Source organism: Dendrobates tinctorius, unplaced genomic scaffold (genome assembly GCF_039654945.1).
Source record: "Dendrobates tinctorius isolate UK_male_01 unplaced genomic scaffold, ASM3965494v1 ptg000103l, whole genome shotgun sequence".
In the NCBI taxonomy this organism is placed as follows: Eukaryota; Metazoa; Chordata; class Amphibia; order Anura; family Dendrobatidae; genus Dendrobates; species Dendrobates tinctorius.
This window is the reverse complement of record NW_027361771.1, coordinates 976,975-998,642: the sequence shown is the minus strand read 5'-3', so window position 1 is coordinate 998,642 and position 21,668 is coordinate 976,975. Positions and strand designations below refer to the sequence as shown.

The 21,668-nt window shown below is 48.5% G+C and overlaps 1 protein-coding gene across 2 annotated transcripts in view; it reads left to right on the top strand.

The window, feature by feature from the left end:
- TEN1 (TEN1 subunit of CST complex) overlaps positions 1–21,668 on the top strand; it is a 41,740-nt gene that overhangs the window by 18,381 nt on the left and 1,691 nt on the right. For both annotated transcript variants that reach the window (XM_073587908.1, XM_073587909.1), the window contains exon 3: positions 12,822–12,979. In XM_073587908.1, the coding sequence (XP_073444009.1) occupies positions 12,822–12,979 (158 nt within the window). The remainder of the gene's footprint in view (positions 1–12,821; positions 12,980–21,668) is intronic.

Below are 21,668 nucleotides of genomic sequence, written 5' to 3'. Positions count from 1 at the left end.
GGCCGGCCGCATGACAGGGGGCGAAGCCTTAGATCGACGGGTACCAGCAGAGGAGGCGGGCCGAGAGGACCGGAAGTGCCTGGACAGCGTGGAGCCACAGGAGAGAGCGGAGACCGCCGGTGTCATGGCTACAGGGGATGCAGCAGAGGCGGGCAGCGCGGCGGTGGCAGGAGCAGGGCCAGGAAGCACGGTGGCGGCAGTGGTCAGAGCGGCGGCAACTGAAGCCGCAGGACGAGCCGAGGAGGTGAGCGTGACAGTACCCCCCTCCTTACGCCCCCTCTTCTTAAGGCCAGAAAGGAATCGGGCTAGGATTCAAGGAGCCTGAATAGTCTCGCGGGGCTCCCAAGATCTCTCCTCGGGGCCGAATCCCTTCCAGTCAATTAAGAAGAGGGTCCTACCTCTGGATCTTTTCATCGCAAGAATGTCTTTAACTTCAAAGACATCCTGTGCAGACACAGGCAGGGGTGAGCGGCCAGTGGAAGGGTGAAAACGGTTCAGGATAACAGGCTTTAAGAGAGAAGAATGGAACGAATTAGGAATTCTCAGCGAGGCGGGAAGTTTTAACTTGTAGGCCACATCATTGCTACGAGCCAAGACTTCAAACAGACCTATATACCGAGGACCAAGTTTGTAGGAGGGTTGTTTTAGATGGACAAATTTTGAAGACAGCCATACTTTATCTCCGGGTTGGTACAGTGAAGAATCCAGGCGTCTTTTATCCGCATGTCTCTTGATCCTACCTTGAGCCTGATCGAGCGCGGTTTTGGTCTCCTGCCAGACCCTGGAGAACTCCTCGGTCAGAAGATCGGCCGCTGGCACACCCGAGACAGGAGGTACCGGCAGAGGAACACCTGGATGTTGTCCATAGACAATGAAGAAGGGTGATTTGGAGGAGGATTCACTGGTATGGTTGTTGTAGGTGAATTCAGCCCAAGGGAGTAGGCTGGACCAGTCATTCTGGTGGGCGTTGGAAAAATGCCGGAGATAAGACACAAGGATTTGATTCGTGCGTTCAGCCTGGCCGTTGGTTTGGGGATGGTAGGAAGAGGAGAAGTCCAACGTTACCTCCATCATACTGCACAGGGCCCTCCAAAACCGTGAGGTGAACTGAACCCCTCTGTCGGAAACTATATGTTTGGGGAAGCCGTGAATCCGGAACACATGGGTGACGAAAATCTTCGCCAATTCAGGCACGGAGGGTAAGCCGGGCAGAGCAATAAAATGGGCCATCTTAGAAAACCGATCCACCACGACCAAGATGACGGTGTGACCAGAAGACCGGGGCAGAGCAGTAATAAAGTCCATTGCGACATGCTGCCAGGGGGCCGAAGGAACCGGGAGCGGGTGTAAGAGTCCGGAGGGTAGGTGCCGTGGGACTTTGTTTCTGGCACACGATGGGCACGAGGCGATAAAGTTTCGGACATCTTGACGAAGAGATGGCCACCAATAAAAACGAGAAATGAGAAGGAGCATTTTCTTGAGGCCTACATGGCCGGCTAGTTTGGAGGCATGGCCCAAACGTAGTACTCGTTTCCTCTCACTTTCCTTCACGAAGGTCTTACCCGACGGTAATGAAGTCAAGCTAACGGGAGCGACCATGATGACTTTACTGGGATCCATGATGTGCGATGGCTCCTCTTCATGATCAGAGACCAGAAAGGACCTGGATAAGGCATCTGCTTTGAGATTCTTGTCTCCAGGACGGAAATGCAGTTCAAAATCGAAGCAGGCAAAGAATAGCGACCACCTGGCTTGCCGGGGATTAAGTCTTTGTGCTGACTGGATGTATGCCAGGTTCTTGTGGTCGGTGTAGATTTTGAACGGATGCACCGCTCCCTCCAAAAGGTACCGCCACTCCTCCAGGGCCAATTTGATGGCAAGCAACTCTCTGTCACCAATGGTGTAGTTTCTCTCCGCGGTGGAGAACATCTTCGAGAAAAAACTGCAGGTGAGCAGGCGACCGGAGGAAGATCTCTGGGAAAGAACCGCCCCTGCTCCGATGGCTGATGCGTCTACTTCGAGAATGAAAGGTTTGTTGACCTCAGGACGATGGAGGATGGAAGCCGTAGCGAAAGCTTGTCTCAAGGCTTGAAAAGCATCCTCAGCTTCCGGGGACCAGAGGTGAGGATTGGCTCCCTTTCGGGTTAAGGCGGAGATTGGAGCGGTCAAGGTAGAAAAGTGTGGAATAAATTGCCGATAATTGGCAAAACCAAGGAAACGTTGGATCGCTTTGATTCCCTGGGGACGCGGCCATTTGAGCATGGCGGACACTTTTTCTGGGTCCATACGTAGGCCGGAGTCCGAAATGATATAACCCAGGAACGGCAGAGAAGATTGCTCGAAGGCGCATTTCTCGAGTTTGGCGTAGAGACGATGCTCTCTTAATCGTAGTAAGACTTGACGGACGTCTTTTCGGTGGGCAGCCAGGTCCGGGGAAAATACAAGGATATCGTCCAAATACACCACCACACAGGAGTAGAGAAGGTCTCGAAACACGTCGTTGACGAACTCCTGAAACACTGCGGGAGCATTGCACAGACAAAAAGGCATCACCAAATACTCGTAGTGGCCGTCTCGGGTATTGAAAGCGGTCTTCCACTCATCTCCGGAGCGAATGCGGACTAGATTATAGGCCCCTCGGAGATCCAATTTCGTGAAGATTCGTGCTCCCCGTAGACGGTCAGATAGCTCCGGAATGAGAGGCAGCGGGTATTTGTTTTTGATGGTGATATTATTGAGACCCCGATAATCAAAGCAGGGACGAAGCGATCCATCCTTTTTCTTGACGAAAAAGAACCCTGCTCCTGCAGGTGACCACGACTTGCGAATAAAGCCTCTGGCCAAGTTTTCTTGGATATATTCGGTCATGGCCAGTGTCTCGGGAGGGGATAAAGGATAGATCCGACCTCGAGGTGGAGTCGACCCTGGGACCAGATCGATTGGGCAATCGTAGGGTCAATGCGGGGGCAGAACCTCCGCCTCCTTCTTATCGAAGACGTCCGAAAAAGCCCAATAGGCTGATGGTAGATCAGTGGAGACCAAAGTGAGAGGCGTGAAGTTCTTCGGTAGAACGGCAGACAGACATCTATCTTGACAAGACTGTCCCCAGTGCAGGATGTCCCCGGAGCGCCAGTTCAAGGTAGGCTCGTGAGTTCTCAACCAGGGTAGGCCCAAGAGGATGGTATGGGATAGCGCAGGCAGTACATAAAAGACAATCTTCTCCCGGTGTAAGGCTCCAATCTGAAGTTCTACTTCTTCGGTGACCTGAGTAACGGACATCCGCAAGGGTCGACCGTCGACCGAAGCAATCTGCCGAGGAGTCTCCAGGGATCACACAGGGATCCGAAGTCTCTTATCCGCCTCGAACTGAATGAAGTTGCCCGCTGCGCCTGAATCAAGGTAAGCCCACTCAGAGAAACGTTTGGAGCCTATGTGCAGAATAACGGAGAGAATCAAAGGTAGAGAGGAATCATAATCACCTAGGGAGGCCTCTCTTACCTGTCCTAGGCGGAGGCGTTTCCCGGGCGAATAGGACAGGAACGGAGGAAGTGGGAAGCACTCCCACAATAGAAGCAGAGCCTCTGTTCGATCCCTCTCTCCGACGCTCCTCCACCGGTTTTAGATGATCTACTTGCATGGGCTCCGGTACAGAAACCGCAGAAGACAACGCAGGACGGGAGCGGGGAGGGCTGCGAGCGGCCGGAAGGACGCGAGGTCTTCTCTCTCTGGCGGCCTCGCGGGATCGCTCCTGGAATCGTAGGTCGATGCGGGTGGCCAGGGAGATCAAGTCCTCCAGGGAGGCTGGAGTATCACGTCCAGCTAACTCGTCTTTAATTCGAGCAGAAAGTCCCCGCCAAAAGGCCCCCACCAAGGCCTCATTGTTCCACCCCAACTCAGAGGATAGGGTATGGAACCGAATGGTGTACTGACCTACCGAGAGTACCCCCTGGTGGAGATTAAACAGCGCGTCGGTAGTAGAGACTAAGCTACCCGGTTCATCGAACACCTTCTGAAAGGTGTCCAGAAAAATAGACAGCTGGGAGACAATGGGATCATCTCGCTCCCAGAGAGGGTTTACCCAAGCCAGGGCCTCCCCCTCCAAGTGGGACACGACAAAAGCAACCTTGGTCCGGTCAGTGGGATACTGCAGAGGGGACAGCTCAAAGTGTAGCTGACATTGATTTAGAAACCCTCTGCATAATTTGGGATCGCCGTTATAGCGTGGGGGTTTTGCTAAACGGGGTGGTGGGTGGGGAGCTGCTGCCTGGGGTGGAGTGGAGGCTGCAGACTGGAGAGCCAGAAGACGGTTATCCACTGAGGCCATGTAGTTTAAAATATGGGCCTGCGTGTCACGCTGCTGTGCGAGCTCCTGCTGAAGACCCGCCATCTGAGGAGCGCTAGTGGGATCAGAGGTCTGTGTGGATGACAGATGGGACTCCATGGACTTGAGGAAGGACATTATCCTCGCCTGGTTTTCTCGTAGGAACAGGAGTTCCTTTTGAGTTGGGGTCGAGGTACCAGCGGGGTCCATGGCCTGATTATACTGTGAGGCTAGAAACCTCCGGGAGCTGAACCCTCAGGACTGCGACGATGAACCTCCCCTAGGCGAGCTGACCAGGTGGACCACCCCCTATACAGGGAGTGTTAGGGGCAGACCCAAGGGAGACTATCGCCGCGGAAGCTGATACCTGGGGACAACCGGAGGATGACGTGGGCAGGGGAAGGACTGGAGACCCGATGGGAGATGATGACGGCCACAGGGGAGACTGCTGTAGCCGCGAGGATGGAGGTGACCGACCAGGAGGGATGCAGGATCAGGTAGACGGGGACAGTAACGGAGCAGACCTGAAAAGGAACACGAGAGGGTAACTAAGAGACAGACTAGCGGAAGTCAGGAGGAGTGCAAGGCACAGAGACGGACGGAGCGCTAGGAAGCGTGGACCCGATATCAGAGCGCGAAGCACAATTGATAATCAGGCAGGGAGCCTAGGGAGAGGCTGCCTGATATAGGGCACGCAGGTGGACTTCCAGGTTATAGTGAGGCGGAGTCTAGGAGCCGAGGGATAGGACGCTTCGTCTGGGGGGCGTGCGCCTACCTGGGGAGGAGCAGAGGCCGGCCGCATGACAGGGGGCAAAGCCTTAGATCGACAGGTACCAGCAGAGGAGGCGGGCCGAGAGGACCGGAAGTGCCTGGACAGCATGGAGAAACAGGAGAGAGCGGAGACCGCCGGCGTCATGGCTACAGGGGATGCAGCAGAGGCGGGCAGCGCGGCGGTGGCAGGAGCAGGGCCAGAAGCAGGGCCAGGAAGCACGGTGGCGGCAGTGGTTAGAGCGGCGGCTACTGAAGCCGCAGGACGCGCCGGAGCCGGGGAGGTGAGCATGACATATTTCATGTTGCAAACCCCTTCCCTCTCTCCTGTAATTCCTTACTAGCTACTAGATACTCCAATTAGCTAATTTAATTGCAGAATTCACCTTGTGACTATGCACTCTCTTCTTTTTAATAGTAACCGGCCTGACTGATCTAATCTTCTATCTACATCCATATAGCTGCCCATAGTGTTAAACCCTCTTACACCCCTCCACAGTGATATGGTTGTTTGTTGTCTATTGACAGCTCAATCATGTGAAACTGAAAATGTACATCTATTGATGCATATGGCAGAAAATAATTCTCTGTCATATGCATCTATTGAGCAGCATTCGCAGTTTTACATCAGTGTTCTGTCAGCATCCTGCAGTATATCACTTCAGTCAGCAACTGTTATATACAGCCCCATCCCCATCAAGTTCAGCACAAGTCAGGAATGAGTGTATGGAGCAGGCTCAAAGGATGAGCTTGCCACAATCCTGGCAGGAGATGTTTGTGTTAAATAGCCATCATCTGCCTCTAAGAGTAGTGTGTGGAACTGAGCTCCACCTTCTGCTTTTAATGTCCTTAATACCACTGTCAATCTTTTGCAACACAATCTCCCCACCCACAACCCACCTTGTGATACAAGCGCCAGATGCCGATGGGTTACCATAGCAGCCAAGGGTCAGCTGAAGACCTCTATGATGCTTAATTGAAAATCAGCATATGGCTGGGCTATGTAGCAGACCGTGATTCTTACTATGTACTGCAATACCATTGTATTATTAGGTATCAGATAATTGTAGGTTCAGATTCCCTAAGGGGACTAAAACAAAAAGAAAATTATTTAAAAAAAAATAAAAAAATAAAAACTGAAATCACCACCATTGTCCCCACATTCTAAAGTAAACATATGGGGAAAAAAATAAGGATATTAGGCATCGCCACGTCAGTAAAAGTCCTGTTTATTATAAGAACAAAATTAATTTACCCAATCAGTGAAAGTTGTAAAGAAAGAAAAATTTAAATGCCACTATTTCTTATCCATCCCAATATGGTGTCCATCTTAGGGAAAAGGGTAATGCAAACACAAGAATATATATCACTTTTTTTCTTTTTGCAAACGTCCAAATTTTTCTCACAACTAAAATAACAAATCTGGACAAGTTTGGCATTGTCGTAATCATACTGATATAGTTAATCATGGTACCAGGTCATTGTAACTATAAAACTAACACAGTATAAACAAAAAAACTGTCATGATCCCAGTGCAGGTTTTTGAGCTGCACGGCAGGGGTTAATGTCTGGAGTTCAGTGCAGGTTTTGACCTGCACACCTGGGGTTAATGATTGTGGCCTCTTTTTGGTTTTGGGAGAGCTTCTTAAACCCCTGGGAAGCTCCAATCCCTGTCAGTTATACTTTCACCCTTGGCATAGTGTGGTGACCCCTGAGTGTGTTTGTGCTGTGTTCTGGTTGCTTGATACTCTGTGTACGACTCAGTCTGTTCTCTGGATATTGCTTGTTGGATTCTGCTTGGTACCTTCTATGTCTGTTTGGTTTTGACCCCTGCTTGGCCCCGACTATCCGTTCTGTCTCATCCCTGGTACTTTACTACTATCTCTGTGTATGACCTCCATTTTGCCTGACTCTAAGTATTTCTGTTTAATGTCCTGCCATCTCTGGAAGCAGGACGCTAAGCCCCGCCCCTTGCAGTCACATGACCGTAGGTCCTTCACTGCTTGCTAAACTTCAGCATCCACAGGTCCTGTTTGTACTTTCCGGCCGTACCTGACTCCGGGCCCCCCTACAGTGCGGGTGAGTTCCTGCTCAGCAGAGGCTGCACGCCGGCGCTGACAGGACCCTGACATGACCCTGACATTATAACTGACCTTGATTTTTTTTTTCTCTCCTCACTTCTGCAGCATGGATCCAATGTGTGCTTTATCTGAGCAGGTTTAATGCTTGAGTCAGTCGCTGCAGAAGCTTAGTTTGGAACACCAAGCTCTGGCCCAGTCCCAACGGCGGGTTGAGGACTCAGTTCAGGGGGTACTTTCCGCAGGCTTTCAGCAGGTGGGGAATAGAGATGTAATTTTAGTCCCACCCGAATCCCCGGTTAAATTGCCAGATACGTTTTCTGGTAACAAAGATGAATTCAGAGCATATAAGGAGGGCTGTAAGCTCTTTTTCTCTTTGAGACCCCGCTCCTCTGGGGATGAGAGACAGAGGGTGGGGGTGGTTATGTCCCTGCTTAGGGGTTCCCCACAAGCCTGGGCATTTTCGCTTTCCTCTTTTGCCCCTGAGAGAATGTGGATGCGTTTTTTGAAGCCTTAGGGCTTATTTATGATGAGCCTGATAGAGTGCGTTTGGCTGAGGACAAGGTGATGAGTGTCTGTCAGGGGGAGCACTTGGACGAGTGGTTCTGTACTGAATTCAGACGTTGGGCAGCCGAGATTTCTTGGAGTGATGCCGCCCTTCGGGGGCTGTTCGTAGAGGCCTGTGTGAACGTCTGAAGGATGCCTTGGCACTCCATCCTCCACCTGACTCCCAGGAGAATGCCATGACCCAAGCGGTTCGCATGGATCGCAGACTGCGGGCTAGAGGCGTTATGCAACAGGAAACATCATTATTCTCCAGTGGAGATGAGACCCGGACTCTTCCTGTGGCTATGGAGGTGAGCGCTGTCACCGCTGTCAGGATGCCCTGATGAAGTGAGCTGGGACAGCTCAGGAAACACGTAGGCACCAATAAATTTCCTTGAATTATACCTACAGCAGCGCAGTGTATCATTGCACCTTAAAGCCATCTTCACTTACAAGTCCTTGGACCCTGTGCAGACTGCAGCAGCTGTTTCATGCGTTCGTAGGTGTTGTGGTGTTTCACAACCCTACCAGGTGAGTCTCTCCTTGCCTCACCATTACAATTGTGTTTTAAAGGTTTCACACAGTGGATGCACCCTGTTTTGTTTCTTTTACCTGTGAGGAAAAAGAAAGAAGACGCCGCCGGGAGAAGCAGTTGTGCTTCTGTTGTGGGGAATCTGGACACTGGAAGAAGGACTGCCCCTCCTGTCTGTCATCCTCCAAGATGGTGGGAAACGACTAGGTCCGGGTAGTAGTTGAGGAGGCTACCCAGACCTTCAGGTACAATTTTCCTCACGTGCAAAAATGGTGCTGAAGTTGGAACTGGAACTTGGTAATGGTCTGGTTCAGACTACTGCTTTTGTTGACTGTGGTTCTGCTGTGAACCTGATTGATACCAAAATTATGACTCTTAATAAGATAGGGACAGTCAGGCTTTAGGATCCTGTTAAACTTGTGGCAATTGACTCGTCCCCTCTTACCCAGGACGGTATCTGTTGCAGGTCTGAACTTTTTTCTCTAAAAGTGAGTTCCACTCATGTGGAAAAACTAAGTTGTTTTGTGCTAGATAACTTGCCTGCAGGACTGGTACTGGGGATGCTTTGGCTTCAACGCCATAATCCTACCATTGATTGGGTTACAGGGGAGATCACTCAATGGGGATACAAGGATAAATGTGGTAACCTGGGACATCTTGTTAACGCTGTTAAATCTGTATCTGTGTTGTCTGTCGGTCTGGAAGGTATTCCGGAGTACCTGAAGGATTTCAAAGACAGTTTTTCCGAAAGTGAGGCTGAGGCGCTGCCACCACATAGACCCTACGATTGTGCCATTGATTTAGTACCCGGAGCCAAGTTACCTAAGGCTCGATTGTTCAATTTGTCTGGGCCTGAGCGCCAAGCCATGAAGGAGTACATAGCTGAGAGTCTCCGCAAATGGCATATCAGGCCTTCTGTGTCACCTGTGGCAGCAGGATTCTTCTTTGTGAAGAAGAAAGATGGTGGTTTGCGACCGTGCCTCGATTTTCGGGACCTGAGCAAGATAACTGTTAGGAACACTTACCCGCTTCCCCTCATCCCAGACTTATGTAGCCAGTTAGCTGGGGCCCAATGGTTCTCCAAGTTAGATCTCCAGGGGGCCTACAATCTGATAAGGGTTCGGGAGGGGGACGAGTGAAAAACTGCGTTCCTCACATCAGAAGGACTCTTTGAAAACCTGGTTATGCCGTTTGGGTTAACTAATGCACCCGCTATTTTCCAGAATTTCATCAATGTTGTGTTTTCTGACCTGATAGGCCATTTTGTTATTATTTATTTGGATGACATTTTGGTGTATTCCCCGGACAGCCAATCTCACTTGCAACATCTACAGACAGTTCTCCAGAGACTCAGGGAGAACCAATTGTTCGCTAAATTGGAAAAATGTTTGTTTTTTGTGCAGTAACTGTCTTTTTTGGGGTTGATTGTGTCCTGTGAGGGGTTTCGTATGGATCCTAAGAAGGTACTGGCGATCGCTGACTGGGTTCAGCCTCGAGATCTCAAGGGGCTCCAGCGCTTCTTAGGATTTGCGAACTATTATCGGAGATTCATTAAAGGTTTCTCACAAGTGGTTAAACCACTCACGGATCTTACCCAGAAGGGCGCTGATGTAAAAAATTGGTCTGTACTCGCTAAGGAGTCCTTCTCAGCTATTAAGAAATGTTTCATGTCCGCCCCGGTGTTGGTACAACCAGACCCGTCCAAACCATTCATTGTGGAGGTGGATGCTTCTGAGGTGGGGGCTGTGCTGTCCCAGGGTCCGGCCACCCTTACCAATCTCAGACCCTGTGCCTTCTTCTCCAAGAAGTTCTCTTCAGCTGAGAGAAACTATGATGTAATCAATAGAGAACTTCTTGCGGTCAAGCTGGCGTTTGAGGAATGGAGGCACTTTTTGGAAGGGGCGGCTCACCCTATCACGGTTGTCACGGATCACAAAAATTTGGCATACCTTGAATCTGCTAAGAGGCTTACTCATAGACAAGCCCGTTGGTCACTTTTTTTTTTCACGATTTCAGTTCTCCATTACTTTTCGACCGGAGTCCAAAAATGTTAAAGCGGATGTCCTGTCCAGAAGTTTTGACCCAGTGTCTCCCCCTGAGCCGCCATCCTCCATTCTTCCCCCAAGGGTGGTAGTGGCCCGGGTCTCATTGAGTTGGAACAAGAAATTCTAAGGGCTCAGGCCCTAGCTCCGGCAACCAGGCCAGGGGATAAATTGTTTGTTCCAGATTTATTGCGGCCTAGACTTCTGCAGGAGTTTCATGAGTCTAGGCTGAGTGCTCATCCAGGTATCACGGCCACTAGAGAGGCAGAAGCCAGGGGTTTTTTGGTGGCCTTCACTAAGGTCCGATGTCAAGAAATTTGTTTCTGCTTGTGGCGTGTGTGCCCGTTCCAAAAGCTCGCATAACCGGCCGGCTGGGGAACTCATACCTTTACCGGTTCCTGATAGGCCATGGACTCATCTTTCCATGGATTTTATTACCAGCCTTCCACCTTCCAGGGGCAATACCATGATCTGGGTGGTGGTGGATAGGTTTTCTAAACAGGCCCATTTCATTCCCTTGGCAGCATTACCCTCAGCAGAAACATTGTCAAGGTTGTTTGTGCAGCATGTGGTCCGATTGCTTGGGGTACCCTTGAATGTTGTGTCTGACAGAGGTGTGCAGTTTGTGGCCAAATTTTGGAGGGCGTTCTGTATGAAATTGGGCATCTCACTCTCCTTCTCGTCGGCATATCACCCGGAGAGTAATGGTCAGACAGAACGCACCAATCAATCCCTGGAACAAATTCTCAGGTGTCTGACCTCCGCCAGACCGGAGGATTGGTGTGATGCGTTACCGTTGGCGGAATTCGCTTTTAACAACCGGGTGAGTCAGTCCACCAACATGTCCCCATTCCTGATTAACTATGGGTTTAATCCGCATTTTGGGGAGTTTTCATGGGTGGATTCCGGTTGTCCAGGGGTAGAGGGGTCCGTTTAATGGTTAAAAAACCTCTGGGCTGAAGTCCAGCGTCATATCTCTCGGGCCCAGGGGAGGTACAAATATTTTGCTGACAAAAAGAGCCTCGGTAGACATGTTTCAGGTGGGAAAGAATGTTTGGCTTTCCACACGTAACATCAACTTAAAGGTACCATCAGCTAAGTTGGGACCAAAGTTCATTGGTCCGTACGAGATTATGGAGATAGTCAACCCAGTGGCATATAGGTTGCGTCTCCCCGCCTCCTTAAAAATATCCAATGTGTTCCATAAATCTCTGTTGAAATCCGTAGGGTCTGTCAAAGAGGACTCCGAGCCTGTTGTTCCTCCAGTGCTGGTGGAGGGTCAATTGGAGTATGAGGTCACACATATTGTGGACTCTCGGCGGGTGCGCCGCTCTTTGCAGTACCTGGTCCACTGGAAGGGATATGGACCAGAGGAGCGCTCATGAGTCCCTGCTCGCTCTGTACATGCAGATCGCCTGGTTCGGGCTTTCCATGCCAAGTACCCAGGGAAGCCTGGGGCTCCAGAGGCCCCCCCGTTGAGAGGGGGGTACTGTCATGATCCCAGTGCAGGTTTTTGAGCTGCACGGCAGGCGTTAATGTCTGGAGCTCAGTGCAGGTTTTGACTTGCACACCTAGGGTTAATGATTGTGGCCTCTTTTTGGTTCTGGGAGAGCTTCTTAAACCCCTGGGAAGCTCCAATCCCTGTCAGTTATACTTTCACCCTTGGCATAGTGTGGTGACCCCTAAGTATGTTTGTGCTGTGTTCTGGTTGCTTGATACTCTGTGTACGACTTGGACTGTTCTCTGGATATTGCTTGTTGGATTCTGCTTGGTACCTTCTATGTCTGTTTGGTTTTGACCCCTGCTTGGCCCCGACTATCCGTTCTGTCTCATCCCTGGTACTTTACTGCTATCTTTGTGTATGACCTCCGTTTTGCCTGACTCTGAGTATTTCTGTTTAGTGTCCTGCCATCTCTGGAAGCAGGACGCTAAGCCCCGCCCCTTGCAGTCACATGACCGTAGGTCCTTCACTGCTTGCTAAACTTCAGCGTCCACAGGTCTTGTTTGTACTTTCCGGCCATACCTGACCCCGGGCCCCCCTACAATGCGGGTGAGTACCTGCTCAGCGGAGGCTGCACACCGGCGCTGACAGGACCCTGACAAAATCAATGGCAGATTTTCATTCTTTTTGCAATTTCACTGTACTTGGATTTTTTTCACATTTTCTAGTACATTGTATGTTAAAATAGTTCAAAACTACAACTTGTCCCACAAAATATACGGTAAGCCCTCGTATGTTAATGTTGGAGGACAAATAACAAAGTCATGGCTCTTAGAAGATTGGGAGGAAAAGGGGAAAATTGGCTGCATTGGGAAGCGGTTAAGGTTGACAGATTCAATTGAAGTCAATAGGCATATCAATTAACATTCACCAGGGGCTTGTGCACACTATAGTCTGAAAAATACAAACCCCATACAGACTTCAGCAGTACAGCTCTATATAAAATGCTAGAGTGGCTTCTGAATAAAGTTACAGTATCGTTGCTGTTTTTAAAATATGTGATTATTTGGCCTTTGTGTCTCTTTACACACAGACTCAGCAGCTACGACTCTGCTCGGTCAGAGGCAGTGCTCACATCTCATCACTCTGCAGCTCTGCATAAACTGCACTTGAACACGCAATTTGTAGAGCCCTTTTCTGCCCAAATCGGATCATACTACTTAGCCCTAGGAGAGCTGGACACTGTGAATGGTGAGTTTAAATGTGTTTAAATTGCTTTGGTCTTTGGGTGACGTGCACGAGTCTTTGAGGAGTGTGATAATTATTTCTAGTTTTGGTGAAATCTCTGGCTTAACAAGAAACTGGGACAAGTTGGTCCTGCTCCCGTTGAATTTTTTGCCTGCTCCTAGACTGTGTGCAGATATCCCAATGAAGGCAGTAACTGAAATCAAGCAATTGGGTATTGCTGTGTCTTTAAAAATGAAATATGAACAACCCATGCTAGTAAAGTTTAAACAAAAGATCACAACGTGGTCTAAACTATACCTTTCGGTAGTGGGAAGGGTGATCTTGATTAAAATGATATTTATTCCCCAATTTGGCTACCTCAACTTAGATTCTATAAAATTAATGCTCTGTTTAGAGACTTATTTGGTGGAAGGGACAACCACTTGGAATCACTACACAAAGATGAAGGTGATTATCATTACCAAATTCGCGGTTGCTACTTGTTATTGCAGTGCCAACATTTGTTGGGTTGGGGAAATCCTCTTTTCTAAGCTCAGGTAGATTTCCCTCTGTATACAATTCTCCTACAATTGTACTAATTGAAAAAGTATGGCATAAAGTTAAGCAGTTGTGAAATATTACATCCTTAACAATATATACACCAATTTGGAACAATCGTAACATTCCAGAATCTATATCATTACCAGGTGTTGAATATTGTTAAGAAGTCAGGGTCTGAAATCTAAGGAAACAGTGACTGTGAAGTATGGCTGGTTTCACACGTGTGTTGGGCAGAGCGGCGGAGGGCTGCGTACTTCCTTCTAACTTCGTTAAGTCCCGCCCACTGCCGCACATCTTCCATTCAGCTCCACCTACATCTGCATGCGTCATGCATAACTATCTTTAGCAATTGGTATGCAGGCCATGCGAATGTATGCGGATGCGTCCACATGCGTCGTTTTGTCGCGCCCGCAACAAAATGTAACATGTTGCGTTCGGCGCAGCGTCAAAACGACGCATGTGCAGGCATTCGCATGGCCTGCATACCAAATGCTAAAGATAGGTATGCATGACGCATGCAGACGTAGGCAGAGCTGAATGGAAGAGGTGTGGCAGTGGATGGGGCTTAATGGAGGAACTGCGCAGCTCTCCGCAGCTCTGCCCAACGCAAGTGTGAAACCAGCCTAAGAAGCGCACAATAGGGTAAAATCCTAATTTATGAGACAATACCTATAATACAAACAATAGGTTTGCGCACGGTAGCTCAGAGGATAGCACTACAGCCTTGCAGCGCTGGAGTCCTGGATTTGAATCCCACCAAGGACAACATGTGCAAGGAGTTTGTATGTTCTCCCCGTGCCGTGTTGGCGTGGGTTTCCTCCCACATTCCAAAGACATAATGATATGGAATTTAGATTGTGAGCCCCATCGGCGACAGTGATGATAATGTGTGCAAACTGTAAAGCCCTGTGGAATATGTCAGCGCTATATAAAAATAATGATTATTATTTTACACTTGACAAAGATGCCACGGCATTCAAATGTATAGTGGATAATAAAGAATATCACAGCAAGAGAACTCTTTCCAGCAGCTAAGCCAATTTTTAAATGTGTTTTTTTTAAAGGTCTGACTAAAAGATGTGTATTTTAAAACATTCTACCAATTACGGAAGGCATACTTTTCACAACTTAACCCCTTACCTACAATGGACGTAATATTCCGTCCATGTGACTCTGGACCTAATTCCCATGGACGGAATATTACGTCATGCCCTTTAATGCGACATCGCGACTTAAGTCGCGGTGATCGCAGTAAAATGCCGACGCCATCTTACCTCAGGATAGATGGCCTCGGCATCCCGGGCAGTCTCCGCCCTGGCCCGCCCCTCTCTGAGCGGTTATTGGCTGTTCAATTCAGAACAGCCAATCACAGCGCTTCTATTTGTTTCAGCCAATCAGATTGGCTGAAACAACAGGATCCTAGGCTAGGATCGAGTACCGATGTACTAGATTCTAGGACCAGTTCCTGGCAACGCCAGGCACCGGAGAAAAGCCCCCAGATTGGCGCAATCGCCGATCTAATCGATCGCGCCAATCGCAGCGCACAGCGGCGCAATATCGCCGCTGTGCCCTACCGGTACTGGCCCGGATCGGTGCTGTAATAGCATCGATCCTAGGCCGGAGCCTAGGACATGCCCAGCAGGGCCTTCAGGAAGTGGTTGGCGCGATCGATTAGATTGGCGATTGCGCCAGCCACAGGGCACAGCTGCGGTCACGCTGTGACCGCTCTGCCCTGCTGATGACCTGGCCATGACCGGCCTAGGAGTCGGAGCTGTGAGCTCTGATCCTAGGCAGTTAGCATGGTCACCAGCCAGAGCAGGATTGGTGGGATCGATGTAATCATTCGATCCCACCAATGACAGGTCACAGCAGCGATGTGACCGCTCTGTGACCTGCCCCTGACTTGCCTCTGACCTGTCTGCAGGGGTCCTCACTCTAGCTGAGGATTCCTGCAAAGAGATCGGACGCAGCAAGAGCTCCTGTGCTGGGTATTGTGGTGCCACAGCTTGTAGCATCACAGTCCCTGCAGAAGAAAGAAAACTACAACTGTAAGTGTTAATTGATCCCTGATCCCCTGCCCAATCTATCTTCAACCCGCCACCCCCCCTCCACCCCCCCTTTTGCGCCGCCTCCGTGCACAGCCACCTAGCGTTGATCGGTGACGCAGTTCACCAATCAACGCTCGTGCTCGCTTTTTTTTCCTTAGCCCCCTTTGCGCCACCTCCGCACACACATCCCGTTTTTCATTTTTTTCACCCCCCTTTGTGCCACCTAACTACAACCCTAACTGATCCCTGCCCAATCTCTCTTCATCCACCCCAATCCCCCTTCCCCCTATTTTTACCCCCCTCCACCCCACTTTTGCGCCACCTCCGTGCGCAGCCGCCGAGCGGTGACGCAGTTCACCGATCAACACTTGTGCTCGCTTTTTTTCCTTAGCCCCCTTTGCGCCACCTCCGCACACACATCCCGTTTTTCATTTTTTTTTACCCCCCTTTGTGCCACCTAACTACAACCCTAACTTATCCCTGCCCAATCTCTCTTCATCCACCCATCCCCCTTCCCCCTATTTTTACCCCCCTCCACCCCACTTTTGCGCCACCTCCGTGCGCAGCCGCCGAGCGTTGATCGGTGACGCAGTTCACCGATCAACACTTGTGCTCGCTTTTTTCCTTAGCTCCCTTTGCACCACCTCCGCACACACATCCCGCAGCCGCAAAACTTTGATAAGTGACGCACATCACTTATCAGAGCTTGTGCCTGCCATTTTAAATTTTTTTTCTCCCCTTTTTGTGCCACCGAACTCCAACCTTAACTGTTGATGCCTGCCCGATCTCTATTCATCTACCCCAATCCCCCCAGCCCCCTCTTTTTACCCGCTTTGTGCCTTTTCCGTGTGCACATTTAGCAGCCGCCGAATTTTGATAAGTGACGCAATTCACTTATCAAAGTTCGTGCCGGCTGTTTTCCATTTTTCTTTTTCACCTCCCCCCCTTTGAGCCACCCCTGTGCACACATCCAGCAGCCACTAAATTTTGATAAGTGACGCTGTTCACTTATCATATCTAGGACCTTCTGTTTTAGACTTTTTTTTCACAGGTATTTTGCTCCCCATTTCCTTTTAGCTTTTTCTTACAGGATAGTGTGCACCAATCACTAGCCCCCCCACCACATACACAGTTATAAATAAAGTACACCCAAGCACCATATTTACACAAAAAAAGTCCCACCCATCACGTTCCTCCCAACAGCGCTATTCAATGGAGGAGGCATATTCTTACCTTGCCTCCGACACTGATAGCGAGGATGACGATCCGACTTTTCTTTATTTTTCGGATTCTTCATCCTCTTCCCCCTCCTCATCTTCCTCCTCGGGTCCTGCGGAACCGCCACGCAGACGCTCCAGGACAGAAGATGAGGCAGCGCCCACCATGCCCGCAGCTGTTTCAGCAGACCCTGTGTGGACCTCGCTCCCCAAAAATTACGAGCCACTGATTCCTGATTTTGTGGCAGAATCAGGAATCAAGTTTGACACCACCGGCCTCACAGAAATTGACTTTTTCAAAGTCTTTTTCTCTGAGGATTTTGTTAACCACATGGTGGAGCAAACTAATTTGTACTCTCTGCAATTTTTGGAGCAAAACCCGCGTTCATCCTATACTAACTGGTCTCTTGTGGACGCAGTTGAAATGAGGCAGTTTTGGGGCCTGGTCCTCCACATGGGTATCCTGAAGAAGCCTGAAATTCCGCAATATTGGAGTGTTGATATTTTATTCAACACTCCAGTGTTCCGAATGGTCATGGTCCGGGCGCGTTTTCAGGCCGTCCTCAAGTTTCTGCATTATAACGAAAATGCACAGTGTCCCGCACGAGATGACCCCAACTTTGACCGTCTGTTCAAAGTTCGGCCGGTCATCGAACACTTCAACAAAATGTTTGCTGAAGTGTACGTGCCCCAAAGGAACATCTACGTGGATGAGTCCTTGGTCCATTTTAAGGGCAGGCTCGGATTCCATCAATACCTGCCCAGTAAGAGGGCCAGGTACGGAATCAAACTCAATAAGCTGTGTGAGAGTACCTCAGGGTACACCCACAGGTTTAGAGTGTACGAAGGAAAGGACACCAGGATTGAACCCCCTGAATGTCCTCCTCACCTGGGAGTGAGTGGGAAAATTGTGTGGGATTTGGTGCACCCACTGCTGGATAAAGGTTATCACCTCTACACTGATAACTTTTATACCAGTGTCCCACTCTACAAATCCCTCTCTGCGCAAGGTACCGCAGCTTGCGGTACTGTCCGCAAAAATCAGAGAGGCCTCCCGAAGACGCTACTTGGGCAGATGCTCCGAAAAGGTGAGAGCAGGGCCCAGTGTAGCGACCACCTGCTGGTGGTCAAGTACAAGGACAAGAGGGATGTCTTTCTCTTGACCACCATACACGGTGATGGCAGCGCCCTCAGCACTGTACGGGGTACCTCTGCACAGATCAGCAAACCTGAATGTGTGCTGGGGTACAATAAAAACATGGGGGGCGTTGATCACTCCGATCAACTCCTCCAACCGTACAATGCTTTGAGAAAGGCCAAGGTGTGGTACAAAAAGCTGGCCGTGCACATCATCCAATTGGCAATGCTCAACGCATTCCTGCTGTCACAATGTGCACACCAATACATCGTACCTTGAGTTCCAGGAGGTAGTGGTTAAGGCCCTGATGTTTGGCACTCTGGAAGGAGCGGGCCCCAGAACTTCCGGAACTGAAGGTGTTCATATTGTACCAGGTCAGCATTTCCCGGGGGAGGTCCCGCAAACTAGAAAAAAGGGTAAATCGCAAAAAAGGTGCCGAGTGTGTTACAAAAACGGAATACGCAAGGACACCATTTATCAATGCGACACCTGCCCCGAAAAACCTGACCTGTGTATGAAGGATTGCTTCAAATTGTACCACACCTCAATGCACTACTAAATTTCTTTACCGGAAACATTAGATTAGTTGGGGCACATCTAGATAAGTTCCTTGGGGGTCTAGTTTCCAAATCAATGTCACTTGTGGGTTTTTTTTTTACTGTTTAGGCACATCAGGGGCTCTGCAAATGGAAAATGATGCCTGCAGACCATTCCCGCTAAGTCTGCATTTCAAAACGTCACTCCCTTCCGACCCCGACGTGTGCCTAAACAGTTTTTTCCCACATATGGGGTACCAGTGTACTCAGGACAAATTGGACAACAACTTTTGGAGTCCAATTTCTCTTGTTACCCTTGGGAAAATTTAAAATTGGGGACAAAACAATCATTTTTGTTGGCGCAAAATAGGATTTTTTATTTTCACGCCTGGGCAGTATAAACTTTAGTGAAACACTTGGGGGTTCAAAGTTCTCACCACATATCTAGATAAGTTCCTTAGGGGTTTGGTTTCCAAAATGGGATCACTTGTGGGGGGTTTCTACTGTTTAACCACATCAGGGGCTCTGCAAACGGAACATGACGCCCGCAGACCATTCCATCAAAGTCTGCATTTCAAAACGTCACTCCCTTCCGACCCCGACGTGTGCCTAAACAGTTTTTTCCCCACATATGGGGTACCAGTGTACTCAGGACAAATTGGACAACAACTTTTGGAGTGCAATTTCTCTTGTTACCCTTGGGAAAATTTAAAATTGGGGACAAAACGATCATTTTTGTTGGCGCAAAATAGGATTTTTTATTTTCACGCCTGGGCAGTATAAACATTAGTGAAACACTTGGGGGTTCAAAGTTCTCACCACATATCTAGATAAGTTCCTTAGGGGTCTAGTTTCCAAAATGGGATCACTTGTGGGGGGTTTCTACTGTTTAACCACATCAGGGGCTCTGCAAATGGAACATGACGCCCGCAGACCATTCCATCAAAGTCTGCATTCCAAAGCGTCACTTCTTCCCTTCTGAGCAGGGCTGTGGAGTCGGTAAGCCAAACCTGCGACTCCGACTCCTCAATTTCCCTTACACCGACTCCGACTCCGACTTCCACACATATTGCTTATATTTAAGCGAAAAATTTATTGTAGTACAATGTGAACCTCAGACATTTAATCATTTTTATGATCCAATAATCAAGATATTTAGATAGAACAGAATATATATTGGTGTACTACCCGTTTTTCATTCTTTTTGGTACAGATACGATATGGATAGACAGATATGGATAAATGGATAGATAGAGCAGATTTCTAATCTGCTTTTGCTATTGAAAACATTATCTATGAGCTCAAAAACCTTTCAGGTGATGCGGTTTTTTAAAAAGATGATCAGCTTTTGCAGCGGAAAAACGTATCCTCAAAAAACACAGGAAAAACGCTGTGTGTGAATGTAGCCTTAGATCAGGAATAGAACAGCCATTTATAGGATATTTCATAACTTTCCCAAACTCCTATTAAAAAATATTCAGCACATCCTGCATTGAATTACTGTACCCAATTTATTATATATTTTAGGAGTCGGAGTCGGTCCATTTTATACCGACTCCACGAAAATGAGCACCGACTCCGACTCCACGACTCCGACTCCACAGCCCTGCTTCTGAGCCCCGACGTGTGCCCAAACAGTAGTTTTCTCCCACATATGGGGTACCAGCGTACTCAGGACAAATTGGAAAACAACTTTTGGGGTCCAATTTCACCTGTTACGCTTGGGAAAATTAAAAATTGGGGACTAAACAATCATTTTTGTGGGCACAAAATAGGATTTTTTTTTCACGCCTGGGCAGTATAAACTTTGGGGGTTCACAGTTCTCACCACATATCTAGATAAGTTCCTTAGGGGGTCTAGTTTCCAAATGGGGTCACTTGTGGGGGGTTTCCACTGTTTTGGCACATTGGGCGCTCGTCAAACGCAACATGGCGTCCAATCTCAATTCCAGCCAATTTTAGGTTGAAAAAGTCAAACGGCGCTGCTTCCCTTCCGAGCCCTGCCGTGCGCCCAAACAGTGGTCCCCCCCACATATAGGGTATCAGCGTACTCAGGACAAATTAGACAACAACTTTTGGGGTCCAATTTCTCCTGCTACCTTTGGGAGAATAAAAAATTGGGGACTAAACGATCATGTTTGTGGAAAAAATGATTTTTTATTTTCGTGCCCGGGCGTTAAACTCCTGTGAAGCCCTAGGGGGTTCAAGGTGCTCACCACACATCGAGATAAGTTCCTTAGGGGGTCTAGTTTCCAAAATAAGGTCACTTGTGGGGGGGTTTCCACTGTTTGGGCACATTGGGGGCTCGTCAAGCGCAACATGGCGTCCAATCTCAATTTCAGCCAATTTTAGGTTGAAAAAGTCAAACTGCGCTGCTTCCCTTCCGAGCCCTGTCGTGCGCCCAAACAGTGATCCCCCCACATATAGGGTATCATCGTATTCAGGACAAATTGGACAACAACTTTTGGGGTCCAATTTCTCCTGTTACCCTTGGGAAAATTAAAAAATTGTTGCTAACAGATCATTTTTGTGACTAAAAAGTTAAATGTTAATTTTTTCCTTCCATGTTGCTTCTGCTCCTGTGAAGCGCCTGAATGGTTAATAATATTCTTGGATGTAGTTTTGAGTAGCTTGAGGGGTGCAGTTTTTAGAATGGTGTCACTTTTGGGTATTTTCTGCCATATAGACCCCTCAAAGTGACTTCAAATGTGAGGTGGTCCCTAAAAAAAATGGTTTTGTAAATTTTGTTGTAAAAAATTAGAAATCGCTTGTCAACTTTTAAACCTTATAACTTCCTAACAAAAAAAAAAAATTTGTTTCCAAAATTGTGCTGATGTAAAGTAGACATGTGGGAAATGTTATTTATTAACTATTTTGTGTCATGTAACTCTCTGGTTTAAGGGCATAAAAATTCAAAGTTTGAAAATCGTAAAATTTTCAAAATTTTCGCCATATTTCCGTTTTTTTCATAAATAAACGCAAGTTATAGCGAAGAAATTTTATCACTAAAGTGAAGTACAATATGTCACGAGAAAACAATGTCAGAATCACCTAGATCCGTTGAAGCGTTCCAGAGTTATTACCTCATAAAGGGACAGTGGTCAGAATTGTAAAAATTGGCCCGGGAGTTAACGTGCAAACCACCCTTGGTAGTGAAGGGGTTAATATGCTCTATGAATATTTCCAACTAGTCCAAGTAGCATCCTCACAGTA